The sequence below is a fragment of the Cimex lectularius genome, unplaced genomic scaffold (assembly GCF_000648675.2).
Source record: "Cimex lectularius strain Harlan isolate CLEC.00 unplaced genomic scaffold, Clec_2.1 scaffold61, whole genome shotgun sequence".
Classification (NCBI taxonomy): Eukaryota; Metazoa; Arthropoda; class Insecta; order Hemiptera; family Cimicidae; genus Cimex; species Cimex lectularius.
Window position 1 is genome coordinate 285,392 of NW_019392650.1, and position 13,446 is coordinate 298,837.

Consider the following 13,446-nt stretch of genomic DNA (forward strand, 5'->3'; position numbering starts at 1 on the left):
AAAGAATATCCAAGGTGTGAGAGATAAAAATAATTTTATAGACTATGCGTCGGATCTTCAATAATTCAAACCGCTTCCTTATCATAAAACTCAAAGACACTTTCCTGGAGTGTCGATTCGAACAATAATCTTATTACTTTTTAAATTTACGATAAATAATTTTCTCATTAGGGGGATTCAAATTAAGTTTATAAGTGCGAATATTCAATACTCAAGGGGGATTTCTTGAATCGCGTTTTTCATCACGTTCTTCTTGCTAAGAATACTTTATACCCAGCAGCCAACGTTCGGACATGTAAACATAAATGGGTAAACCGTAAAAAGTTTTCACATATTACCATATGTTTCTCACAATATTCCTTATTAGTGTTATAGTTGTTTGTTTAGAGTAGTTTTAGTCGAGAGACTTTTTTTTATTTATTCGTGCAAAATGGCTCTTTGGTTGACGGAGATGAAGACCATCTCCCAACAGGGGAGGAAGTCAAGTTCGTCTAGCGAACCGGAGTCCGAATCTACCAAATCGACCGGTGAGTGGTTCGAGAGGAATTTAAATCCGACAAAGATCATTAGAAAACAATTGCCGGATGAAGTTTATCGACTGAAAGTGAATGATTTCTTCCTCAAAATATAAGTGATTGTTTATTGAAAAAAAAAAAAAAAAAAAAACTGAATCCTAGCTGTTTTGGTCTGTTGGACGCGTTTCTGCTTCTCGCCAGTTAAAGGTTTATAACATATAAGAAGGGAAATCTCATACCTTTTATGCTCACGGATTTGATTTTTAACCCGACACTGAATGGCCATAAACTGAAAAGTGTCTGACTGACCAAAATCGGTGGACAGAAGGAGAATATCAAACTTCAAAACTGCATATTCTAAAATGATTATTCGTAGATGGTGAGATGCGGTCTGGTGTGACGTAGGTTTTAGAAAAACAGTTTATTTATCGTGCCAACGTTTCGATCTTGTAGATGTAGATGTAGATGTAATATTTCAGGGTATGGCCCTTTAAGAGCTATTGTATCCCCTGTGCTCTGCCTAAAGCACATCAGTGAGTCCTATTTCATCAAGAAACTTGATTAATAGGCCCGGTTTCAGTGGTTGTAGTTCTTCTATGGTCACATTGTACATCCCAAAACACTTCCTCCTGCGGGCTAGTGTAGCTCCGCAGTTTGTTAGTAAGTGTGTTGGTGTCTCTTCTGCTTCTTTGCAGAATCTGCATGTGCCATCTTGGATTATTCCAATTTTCTTTAGATGTCCATTTAATCTACAGTGTCCTGTCAGGAATCCTGTTAGGATTCCTGTTAGGTTTTTGTATTCTTTATTTAGATTGAATTGGATACATCTTTCAATTGCATGAATTTCAGCTTGGAAGATACTGGTGTGCTTTCCCATGGGTTCTGAGTATTTGGTTCCGGGTCCGAACACTCCTGCCCCCGTACCTTCCTGTGTTTTAGATCCATCTGTGTACCAAAGGATGGTGCCATTTTTGAGGGAGTTATTTCCCTCTCTTTCCCATTCCTTTTTGGTGCCCAGATGTATTCGGAATTTATGGTTAAATTCAAACCTCCTGTTCATGTCGTCCCTTGGAGCCATGAGTGAAGGATGGTTTTTCCACAGTTTGTTTCTGTCTCTCCATTTCAGTTTTATTCCTGTTGGAGGTTTCTCTCTAGTGATGTTAATTATAGTTTTCTGTGCTGTCCTTTCTATCATGTGATGTAGGGGGATTAGTCCCAATATCTTTTCCATGCTAATTGTAGGACATGTTCTCATCTCTAAGTAAAGGTCTTACTATCATGGTGTACATCCATAACAGGGTTTCTGGTCTACATCCCCAGTTTCTTCCTGCCATTCTTCTGAACACCATCAGAGCTCGTGTCGCCTTTGTGATGATAGAGCTGATATGTTTCTTAAACGTTAGTGTTTTATCTAGTATGATGCCCAGATATTTGACTTCATTTTTTATTTCTATCACAGTGTTGTTTAGTTTGATTACTTTCATGTGATCTAGCTTTCTTTTCCGTGTAAAAGTGACTATAGTTGTTTTGTTTGGGTTGATTCCCAAGGCTGCACTTTTACACCATTCTTCTACGTTTCGATCTTTATTGAGATCATCTTCAGGGCCCAAAGTGTTTGTTTTTGCGTAATTGTCGTTCTTGTGTCTCGTATTGAGAGTGCCCACTCTACACGACACTCAAGAGTGACACAATTACGCAGAAAACAAACACTTTGAGCCCTGAAGATGATCTCAATAAAGATCGAAACGTTGGCACGATAAAGAAAATGTTTTTCTAAAACCTCCGTCACACCAGACCGCATCTCACCATCTCCGAATAATCATCGACTAACGGTCACTAATCACCACACATATTCTAAAATATTATTTCAAAGAAATAATTATATATGACTTCACAATTGATTGTACCCCGGTTTTCCAGATAGTTTTTTTCTCGAGCCGGACATTGTTCTTGGAAATATTGGAAAGTTCTTTTTTCCTGATGATGAAATTGCGACGAATTTCCTCTCTCTTATGGCTGGGCATATCATGAAATCGTCGGTTTGAATTTTAATTTTAAAAGAGAATCGCACTAGCTGAGCTTGATTTGTTTTGTCAGGATGGAAAGTTCAGACTATATGCGAAGGGTCGACATAAAACCTGAGATTCATGTGTCCGCGGACGTTCAAAATTCTATTCCACAAAGCGACTCGGGCAGATCGGTCGTGGTGGAAAAATGTGTTAAGAGAAAAAAGTAATTTATTTTTATTCTATTTATGGAAAATTTTTAAACAATTGTCAAATGTTAGAAAAACAGGACTAAAGAGAAAGTCGAGAATGTACAAGTCCATTTCAACGACAAAATCGTCTGTCCAGTCGTTCCGAGCTCCAAAATTCTTATCGACTGATACCAAAGGTTCACTAATTGGTAAGGACGAAGCTGAAGGGGCACATACCCCGGTGAGAGTCAGAAGCGAAACGGAACCAATAAGTGAAGAATTTGAAGTCGATAAAAAAACATTGAGCGAAGGAGACCTTCTCTTAAAAGGCATGTCCTTATAAGTTTCTTTTTGGTGTATTAATTATAAGCGCTTACATTGCAGAACTTGCGTATTACCCGGCTAAATCCTATCTGGGAGCGTTATACATAAATAGGAAGCTTCTGAATTGGACCTATAAGGAAAGAGATCAAAGTGTAGAAATCTTTTTTAAAAACGGAGATAGGTAAACTATTATAAACAACCATTTTATGAGCAAAATGGAGCTTGTACATTTGTAAACGTGTAGATACATCGGACGTATATCTAGAATGGTAATGGAAGGTGAGGGTAAATATATATGGAGCGACGGTACCATTTACGAAGTAAGAGGTTCTAAAGTTGTCTGTAAAGATTTTAAAGTAATCCTGTAATTTTAACGAATTTCAGGGTTCATTTAAGGAAGGGACGGCACATGGCAAGGGCAGTATCTTGTGGCCAAACGGTTCCTGGTACGAGGGAGACATGCGGTGTAATTTGAGGGAGGGACACGGCATCACTCACCGTATCTCCACTCACGGGGAAATGTATCATTATGGACTTTATCGCGCTGGGAAAAAACACGGAAAAGTAAACACGGCAACTCCTTTTGCGGTGTAAACGTCGAATAACGATTTTGCCTTGCCCTTTAGGGAGTGCTCGTCTACGGAGAAAACAACTGGTACGACGGCGATTGGAAATTCGGAAAAAGGTTCGGTTTTGGTACGAGACTATACGGAAATGGTGCCTTGTACAGTGGCCATTGGAACAGCGGTTTGAGAAGCGGGCAAGGGACTATGATATGGGCTAATAACGACGTATGTCAACCATCATTTTCTTAAGATTCTTTCATTACCATTCATCTTTTCTCCGTGAGGCTAATAAATTAGCCATGAGGTCTAATTCCAGGAATAGTACCGTGCAAGTTCTGATGGTTTTAATAATTTACTAATGCTCAGTGAAATGAAACCACTTTAATTAGTTATTATTTTAAGTTATTAGTTTATTAGTTATTATTATATTAGTTAATTATGTGTGGTGATTAGTGATCGTTAGTCAATGATTATTTGGAGATCGTGAGTGCGGTCTTGTGTGATGTAGGTTTCAGAAAAACATTTTTTTATCGTGCCAACGTTTCGATCTTTATTGAGATCATCTTCAGTGCCTGGGATTTACAAACATTGTTTAAATTTAACAAAAACAAGTAGGATGTGGAAAAAAGTGAATTTATACTTCAATCAAAGTATTTCTACTCGCTCAAAGTGTTTGTTTTCTGTGTAATTGTGCCATTCTTGCGTGTCGTGTTGAGTGCCAGTTGCTCATAGATATTGCTGTTTTATGTTTGAATAAATGGAAAGACATTTTTGTATAAGGAGTCGGCATCTTTGAGGTGAAAAAACGTTGGTACGGTTCGGCTACCCACCATTTTGAACACAAACACAATTTCGACTTCAAAAATATTACACACAGAACAAAACAAAAATAAACGTAACTTTTTAGAAATGGTTTATATCAACAGAGATAAACACAGCATCAATTACAGGACAGATACATGTAAACTCAGTCGCAGCTACACCAATACCATTAATCAAATTAAATATAGATAACATACATACATCATCATCACATCACACAAAACATATAATATAACATATAAAACATTCATCACATTCCACACATCAAACATTTTTACATAGTCTAATTTTTCAACAATTTAGCTTTCCTTTTCCCATTNTCAATAAAGATCGAAACGTTGGCACGATAAAGAAAATGTTTTTCTGAAACCTACATCACACCAGACCGCATCTCACGATTTCTGAATAATTAGTTAATTATATAAAAATGCATCTGCAAAATGTTGTTGCAAAAGGGTGTTCTTGGCCACAGAGGTTAAAGCCTTGGCACAGCATCTAGAGTTGCCAGTTCGAATCATGACAGCCCTGCAATTAAAACCATTTTTTAACGGCAGAACCCAGGGTTCTTTAAATTTTAACTGCATGCAAAAAAATTTTCTTTTTTTAACGAGCGTATTTCAACTACGAGGTTATATGAACCCTGAAAAAAAGCCCATTTGTAAGTATGTCGGGTTCGAATGAAGGGCCGCTTGATTCAAGCCCGGAGGACCTTTACCAGTGATGAGCGCCAAGTCAACGTCTAAACCGTTGTGGCCACCGACGCCCCAAATATTAACGTCATGCTCATTAATCATGATTCATAATGCTCCAATTCAATGGAAATGATCTATAGGGTTTAAACGGAATTCACCCTCAAAACATATCCCATGTGTCAGTGAATAGTTGAATACAGCACGTAAAAGCTATTCTTCAAATCCAAGCGTTTTAGCTGCCATTGTTTGGCATAAACCAAAATCAGTTGGTACGTGAACAAAATTTCGTTTCATTTTGGTTTAATTTGTTTATTAACTCGAAAGATGACCTTTCAACCGCCTGTCAATTTTGGACAAATTGTCGTAATAAGTAGGCTCTACCTCTTTCCTAATATATCGGGGTTTGAATAAAGGACTGCCTTATCCTCCTTTTCTGTGAGGACGAGTTAAGGCAGATCACAGATAGCCCATGGTATAATTTCTGATTGATTCTCACCTTTTTTTCTCAATGTTTGCACAATTATATGTGTAACATGACGTTATCTATTCTCTTAATATTGCCGGATTTTTTCCTACACATTTGAAGTTTTACGGATTTCCCCATTTTGCGACTAAACATTGTCCGCTATGATTTCCTTGAAGGTTTTGGTTTCCTTTAAATATAGCATTCTTTTGAGTGGTATTGTTCTAGGTCAATAATTTCCCAGGTATCAGAGCTTTGCAAAGCTATTGCAGGATAGTTTCATAGGATATGTTCATATAATCTATATTGGTCATCTGTTGATGGTCCCATTTTGTAAGTGGTCTCTTATTGGAGCATGTCCTGTAAATATACCTGTGTTTAATTCCTTTTGTTGAATAGGATTTCTTCTTTCTCCCATTGGGTTTTATGGTCTTTTTGCTTTTCGCATGCCTGGTATACGTCCCCAGTATTTGTTTTGTTCTTTAGTAACTCTAGATTCCAGTTCTTTTTTTAATGTAAGTCTTGTATACAATTGGGATTTTGGGCTAATTGCTGTTCCGAGGTTCTCTTTTAGCTATAAATGCATATATTTCTCTGGCAAGTAATTCGGTATGAAAGATGGTCGTGGCGGTCTTTATTATTATTATTTTTTGAATTTTATTTCCATTGTGCTCTCTTTTTAATTTTTATGTTGAATTTTAGTAAGCTAATATTTTCAAATTTTTAGTTGTCATTTTGCTTGCTTCATGCCTGGCACCAATATCTGTTGTGTTCTTTAATTTCCAGTCCTTGTTTAATGTGGGTATACTTTATGGGACAAAAAGGATTTCTGTTGTTTCGAGGCTCTCTTTTCAGCCAGTGTATCTGCTAATGTCTGAAATTCCCTCATGACCTGGAACCAACTGTAGCCTGAATGAATTTTTTTTAAAGGTATTTTGACAAAGCCAGAGTAGTTTTCAGTTAACCTCGTTGGCTTTAGATGCTATTGCTTCATTGCACGAGCATTTATTTCTATGTCTATTTAACCAAGATTTGAAAGATGGGTGGGGTGTTCCCAGGCCTATGTGGTGCTCATAGTTTACCTTTCTTTAAGTAGCGAGTAGTCTTTTTGCTTTGACCGGCATCCATTCAATGTATTTGTTGTTTTCTATCAACTCAATATTACAGTGTTTTTTTAATGTGGCTCTTGTTTTTGCCACAAAATGGGCCTATGTATTTCCCTTTTAGCTACTATGTCTATTGCCTAGTTGCCAAAAAATTCCTCAACACCTAGGGTCCCGTTTAAAGTTCACTGTGTACTCTTTCGTTTCTAATATTTCTAGATATACACCGGCCGTTGGAAAATGGGATATATGCACGGCGTTGGAAAGTACACATGGGGGGCGTTCAGGAACACAACATTTGTCGCTCCACATTTGAACGTTTTCACTGGGTCGTTTTTCGAAGGAAAGCGCCTCGGTAAGCGATCATTGTCAATTAATAAATTATTTACAGCAACATGTCGCAAACCATATTCCCTGCAGGTTTCGGCCATCTCCAATTGACCTCTGGGGCAACCATATACACAACATGGTACAACAAAGAAAAATACGGAAATGGGGAAATTATTTGTCGAAACGGTGATACCATATTTGCAAGGAACTTATTTTTCGAAGACAAATGCGTTGAGGTAAATAATTTAATTAATTAAAAAACGTGTTTTATGAGTGAGGTTTTTGTGAACAAAAACTGATACCATACAAATATAGACAAATAAATATAACAAATAGATATTACTTCTTAATTTGTAAGTAATCCATTGTAAATAATTGTAATTGATTTTGACAGTTGAACGTTATTAGTTACACTTAGTTTGCATTGTTTTTTAGGTTGATCTGACTGGCATAGTTGACAATGAAAACAGTGACACGTTATCTAATGATTTTGAATTAATTGTAAATATTTTTGTAATTATTTAAATGGAAACACTGATCCAGATCAATAAATCAAGATTAACCATATTTTAGAATTTGATGGATGATAGGGAAGTGAGGGAGAGGGTCAAGCCCAGGACAATAAATCTCAACAGTCCAGTTCACAAGATGGATTTCACAAAACATATTAACAAGCTTTTCGAGGTTTAAACTGTTACAAAACAAAATTAAATTAAACCTATTTGATAATGTGGATATTTAGATTGACTACGATCTCAGTATTCCTTTGAGTCCGCAAGACCCGGTTTGCACAGTGGACGAAGGCCAGTGCGAGGCGATAAGACAACTGGAAAACGAATGGCTGGAAAAAGTCATAATGCAGAGGATGGCGGATCTCACAACTGTCTACACATTTTACAGTACCATCGGAGTGCGCAACGAAGTGCCTAAATTTAAAACAGTCATGCTCAGAATCATGCTGTATCAGTTGTTGAGAGACTGCGGCATTAAAGAGACGAACTTCAATGCAGTGCAATTAGATCAAATGGTCGGTGGGTATTTGGCGGTGAAATACAAAGAGGATGTTTCTAATATTACAGTTTTTGTTTTAAGGAATTGGTTCTAATCCATTGGATAAAGTGATGATGTACGAGATGATTCACTATCTCATGACGTTCTGCATGCTGACAAGATTGGAACCGAGAAAATTGAACTCAAAGATCCCAGGAGTGATTGCCGCAACGTTCGACCGCTTTATAGACGAAGTCGTACTCAAAGCAATGGAAAAATATGATGGTTTAATAATATTGATCTGTATACTTCAATTAGCATGTCTATTATAGAAGAAATAATTCTGGTTTTTCAGGGACGTTTCTTAAATTTTTGAAACACATTCCCCTTCAAAGTGTGTACAGGTTGTACCAAACTTTCGAGATACCACTGAGAATCAAAGACCTCTGTAAAAGACTTTTCAACCCGATTGCTGTATTCAGCGACAAAATGCCATTCACTCCTGAGTATTTTAAATACATTTTACAAGGTAAGAGAACTAATTTCAACTTAGTAAAATCTCATTAATAAGTAACAATTAATGTAACTTATGAAATACCAATTTTGGGATCTTAATTATTAAACAAATATGTCGGAATAAATTCTTTTACCATAGCTTTCGAAGGAAAAAGTTTTCAACAGAAAGTATTGAGCAAAAATCTGGATAATATGAACATATTTAAGCTTTAAGGGGACGGTTGTGGCTGAGTGGATAAGTTCTGGGTTCGAATATAGGCATGGCCCATGGCTTTTTAATTGAGAATAATATAAAAAATGGATTGTAACTGGTATTACCCTGTCGACCACGACACCCAAAGGGTAGTTGTATATTACGCCCTCCTGTATTACTGGAATTACTTTACTTTACATAGGAATAGAATAAACATTGCCATCAAAACTAAAACAAAAAAATTAACTGGATAAAAGCATTATTTAATTTTCCAGTGTATTGGTATTAGGACATTTTAAGAAAGGCTAAAGAGTTACTGTTGATCCCCCTCGAAATATTTATAACCCATTATAAAAGCTTTTTGTGAAGGATGGCTCTACTCACAGAATTCAGTGATTAGAACCATCTTTTACAAAAAGTGAATTGACAAATTCACACCCAGTCAGTTATTTCTGAAATTCAAATTAAGCACTTGGATAACTCTCTACTTACTTCAGTGTCCTCTTTCCGAGTAGACATTAACAATTTAGTTTCATTTAAAAGTGACAATTGAAACGCGATTTTCTAACGTTTTTGTGTGCTCGAACTCGGTCATTCCTCCTATACGCATTGGTCCCATGTGTACCATCAATGCAAATGATGTTATTGCCAAACAATTTCAATATTTCTTTTTGAGCATCCGTCATGAGAACCAAGGTGAAATCGTTTACGAGAAGGGATGGATGCTCCTCACACAGCATTCCTTGACTTTTATACAATCTCACGATTGTGTCACCAGTCTCACAGATTTCGTTCACCCAACAGTCAACACTCTGTGTGTTATTTGCATGTCGGACCGAATCTTTTTTTAAAATTAAAATACCTTTCAATATTAAAAAGATCTTTGCGTGTAGAGATCTATTCGTTTTAAATTTTCATTAACTGAGGACCTCACTTCGTCTAAAATAGCATCGAATTGTATCTCAGCAGATATCTTCGATGCTATTTTAAGGTGATCAGATGTGGTCAATGATAACCGCCCCAATTCACAATCATGGCCGACATGTGTTTTTGTATATTTAACTTTTATTAATCCATTTTTTTTCGGCTTCCATAATGATTATGGCTGGACAAAAGCCATTCATTTTGTTTGATCCTAGGATTTTAATATGCCTTTTTCCCCGTACCCTTGGGTTTATAGTACCCACTTCTATGACAACAATACTCTATAATGTTTGTTTTTTTATGTGCGATGATATACTTACTTTTTGTATCATTTTCTATTGTTTCTTTCCAACTTTCAAATTCGGAAAGGTATATAAGTATAGAATTCTGTTTCAATGTTAATATCATGAAAATATCTGAAATGGCCAGTAATGTCTTGCTTTCTTCCATTCGGCAAATCGGACATGTAAATTGCTTTTGTTGAAGGGAGCGGCAACCTTTTTTTTGTGATTATTTAATTTATATTTTGTCTAAAATTTACAGCCACAATTTTGGCAAATAAGGTCCTGATCATTATTGTGAGTAAGTAAATGAACATTTAGGTCTACTTTATTTTTATATTGTTTTTCACACACGTTACACTCAAATTTTGGTCTCAATTCGTGGGTTTTTAAATGTTTTTTTTTTAAAGAATAGGGTGTTGCCAGTTGTTTTTGGCAAGTGGAGCATAAAAGTTTAATTTTCGATTCACATCAAAGGACCGACTCATTATAATCCGTATTCAAGCCTGGGTCAAATCAAAAATATCACTTTAGATCACTTCCCAATTCCCATCTCAACCCCGTAATTGTGTAATCCATTTGATTCTCGGCGATAAATGAAATGGCCACGGAGAGCTTTAGTGAAGGTATACTTTATTTTTACTTATTTTAACTTAATTTTAACTTATTAAATTCACTAGTTTTCGTGGTCTGCTTGACCAATTAATATCTGTCAATTAATTAAGGGTTTTAGTTGAGATAAAAAAGTCAGTGTCACGAGCGGGATTCGAACAATGGAAAAAAGGAGGGAAAATTAAAAAGGTGGGATTGAGATGGGAAGTTAGTGTCCAGTGGATCGAGGTCACGATAGCTCAAGTGGTAGAGCAGCGGCGTATCTAGCCGAAGATCGTGGGTTCGAATCCCGCTCGTAGCACTGACTTTTTTTATCTCAACTAAAAACCTTAATTAATTGACATATATTAATTGGTCAAGTGGACCATGAAAACTAGTGAATTTGTGTAGAAAGTTGTGTTCGGAATATACGGCCTAAGAAAAGACCTACATCAATTGATTCCTTCTTAAGCCTGCAGAGGGATAAAATCCAAACTGTCCAAAATACCCCTAAATACGAATTTATAGGAAAATCAAAGAATAATTTTTCTCTCAATTTTTTCCTCTTTTTAATGCCTCCGATTGTTTTTGAAAATAACCAAAACGGTGATAACTGAAACAACTGGACCGATCCATGGGCAATTTTTCTGTTTTTGAATCCTACAAACCAACACGTATTGGGATAAACATGGTTCCCGAAAATCAATCAAATCCTGGATATAAACTCAGGTTCAACGTTTATGAAGTTTTTGTTGATGTCATCCTAATTTTTCTTATTTATAACATATAAAAGGTTTTTATATAAGCTCAAAGATGAAAACTCCGCTTTCCAGTGGGTGTAATACCTTGGATATTAGTTAAAATTCAGAGGAGTTGTGCATTTTCATGTGATACAAGTTATCGGAGAAATGAAAATTGTTCCTGCCTGATCCAGCCCAAAAGTGTCTATTTTTTGTTTGTTATAAAAAAATCCTATTTAAAGGAGTAATTTATATATTTTTATATATATTTAAAGGCTAAGAGAATTTTCTCCGGTGTTTTTGGCGGTTTGGGTTAGATTTGGGCATCCAGCTATCATTGCTAGGTCATTTCAGTTCCCAATTCATACTAAGTTAAACATGGATATTGCACACCTACAAGGAGAGTGGAAGTTTACTTTTTCTATTTATGAATTAGGTACATGCAATTACGGTTGTTGGCAATAAAAACTGTTATGATTCATCAATATTATCTTTCGTTTTTTCCAAAACTTAAGCAAAAACAAAAACTTTAAAAATCCAACTGTACTACCCCTAAAAAACTTTTTGGATTGTGACACTTTCTTGCATATATTGACTCTGAGTAACTTAGTTGTTTGTTTGCGCTAATGATAATGGTGGTCAATTAATGACTGTAACAGTATTAATTTCTTTGTGATAACAACATATAAACCTAACAAACAAGCATATATTCATTATGAAAAACATATTTATAAAATTGATTTAACAATTGTTTTTCATAATGTGAAATTGATATAAGCCCTGAAGATGACCTTTAAATTGCTTGACAAGGACTACTGAATTTGATTTTTTCTTCAAGAACTTGATCCCGAGTGTTCATGGGTGAAAAATTGGTCAAAACTTCTAACATTAAAAACTAAAATAATTCTAAAAGTAGTACTACTTTGCTCTTACCATGAAGAGAAAAATGTAACATAAGAACATGAATGCTGTTTAGATCCAGTTAAGGACATACAGCTTGTTTCTTCGCATAAAATATTATTGTGGTAATTCAGTATTTACAATCTTTCGATTTTCTGTAACAATTTTGACCTACAACTTAGCTGAGCATTAATGCTTCCCAGAATTGTTAATGAAATCAGAAGAGCCAGAATTATCAGCAGTGTAAGTAATATAAATACTTACACCTATGCTATAAAGCTGGACAAAGATATGCCATTTTTCGAGAATGGAGACAGTGCGTTCCCACAAATTCAAAAGTGGCACATGCCTAGCAGCTAAGAGTCCACTTACAGTGGCATTTATCCTGTAGCATCACTCGCCCGAAAAAAAAAAATAATCACATATTTAGAATTTTTCTTATGGATGTGCGAATTATGCGTAGTCTCTCAATCGTATATTATAATCAAAATAATCCCTGAATTGTGTAAAATGTAATAATACTGGCAATTAACACATTGTGATTTGAAAGTTACAATTTTGCAAAGTTTGCAGTAATTTATTAATCCAACAAGTGAATTTCAGAGTCTAATTCCTCAATTTATAAAAAGTAGACGATATATTTTTTTACCTTATATTTCAGGCACCAATACAATTTTTCCCGACGGTTCATTTGGTTACATACCATTTGAAGAGCCATTTGTGGATATAAAAAAGGAGTCGTTGAAGCACGAAAACATCCCATCCGCAGAGTTTGGCATATTCGCCGACCTCGGTTTCGAGAATGTGGTCAGGTGCATTTCCGAGGTGGTTCCGGAGGCTATGAATGACCAAGGCCAGCTCGACGGCAATTATATGGTGAGAACGGCACACCACTCCTTCACTTGATCAATCTGTCTTCCAGCTCTCCTTTCTAGATTTTTGTGATATCCTCGTAAACCTCGCGACACAGTATTTGGACCTTTGCGAAGAGTTTTACAGGGCAGTGAGCTTCATGGATAACTCGACGATGCCCCTCCTCCCAGAGGATTACGATTTCGAATTGAAATTCAGGAAGAAAAGGGCCAGCAGATCTTCATCACGCAAGTCCACCAACGACTGGATAAGCCAGATGAAAGCAATGTTTTCTAGCTTTGAAGAACGGGAAGAACCTGGACCCTTCATACCAAACTGCCCATGGATACCGAATAAAAAGAAAATCAGAGACTTAGAGATTTTTGACTGAACAACTAAAGCCAAAAATAAAAATAAATTTTACACTATAATTTGTTTTAAATGATA

General features: G+C 36.0%; 1 protein-coding gene across 2 annotated transcripts; it reads left to right on the forward strand.

Moving 5' to 3' along the window:
• The first annotated feature begins 338 nt into the window (after positions 1-338).
• LOC106670373 (radial spoke head 10 homolog B-like) lies at positions 339-13,427 on the forward strand. 2 transcript variants are annotated; one of them, XM_014400638.2, is made up of 17 exons: positions 339-527; positions 2,436-2,550; positions 2,613-2,747; positions 2,803-3,041; positions 3,097-3,217; positions 3,281-3,356; positions 3,421-3,600; positions 3,663-3,827; positions 6,902-7,037; positions 7,103-7,248; positions 7,448-7,513; positions 7,586-7,696; positions 7,755-8,043; positions 8,105-8,287; positions 8,358-8,531; positions 12,809-13,023; positions 13,070-13,427. In XM_014400638.2, the coding sequence occupies exons 1-17, from the start codon at positions 431-433 to the stop codon at positions 13,388-13,390; spliced, it is 2,769 nt and encodes a 922-aa protein (XP_014256124.1). In that variant the 5' UTR covers positions 339-430; the 3' UTR covers positions 13,391-13,427. The 2 variants fall into 2 exon arrangements, with proteins under 2 accessions (XP_014256124.1, XP_014256125.1); XM_014400639.1 differs by having other exon boundaries at positions 382-527; positions 2,811-3,041.
• The last annotated feature ends 19 nt before the right edge of the window (positions 13,428-13,446 follow it).

Bases quoted from the DNA above. Each gene is read 5' to 3' on its own strand.
- LOC106670373 (XM_014400638.2), top strand. From the start codon at position 431: ATGGCTCTTTGGTTGACGGAGATGAAGACCATCTCCCAACAGGGGAGG. The intron at 3,828-6,901 runs GTATGTCAACCA...TAATATTTCTAG, and splicing joins TGATATGGGCTAATAACGAC to ATATACACCGGCCGTTGGAA. The intron at 7,697-7,754 runs GTTTAAACTGTT...GTGGATATTTAG, and splicing joins ATATTAACAAGCTTTTCGAG to ATTGACTACGATCTCAGTAT.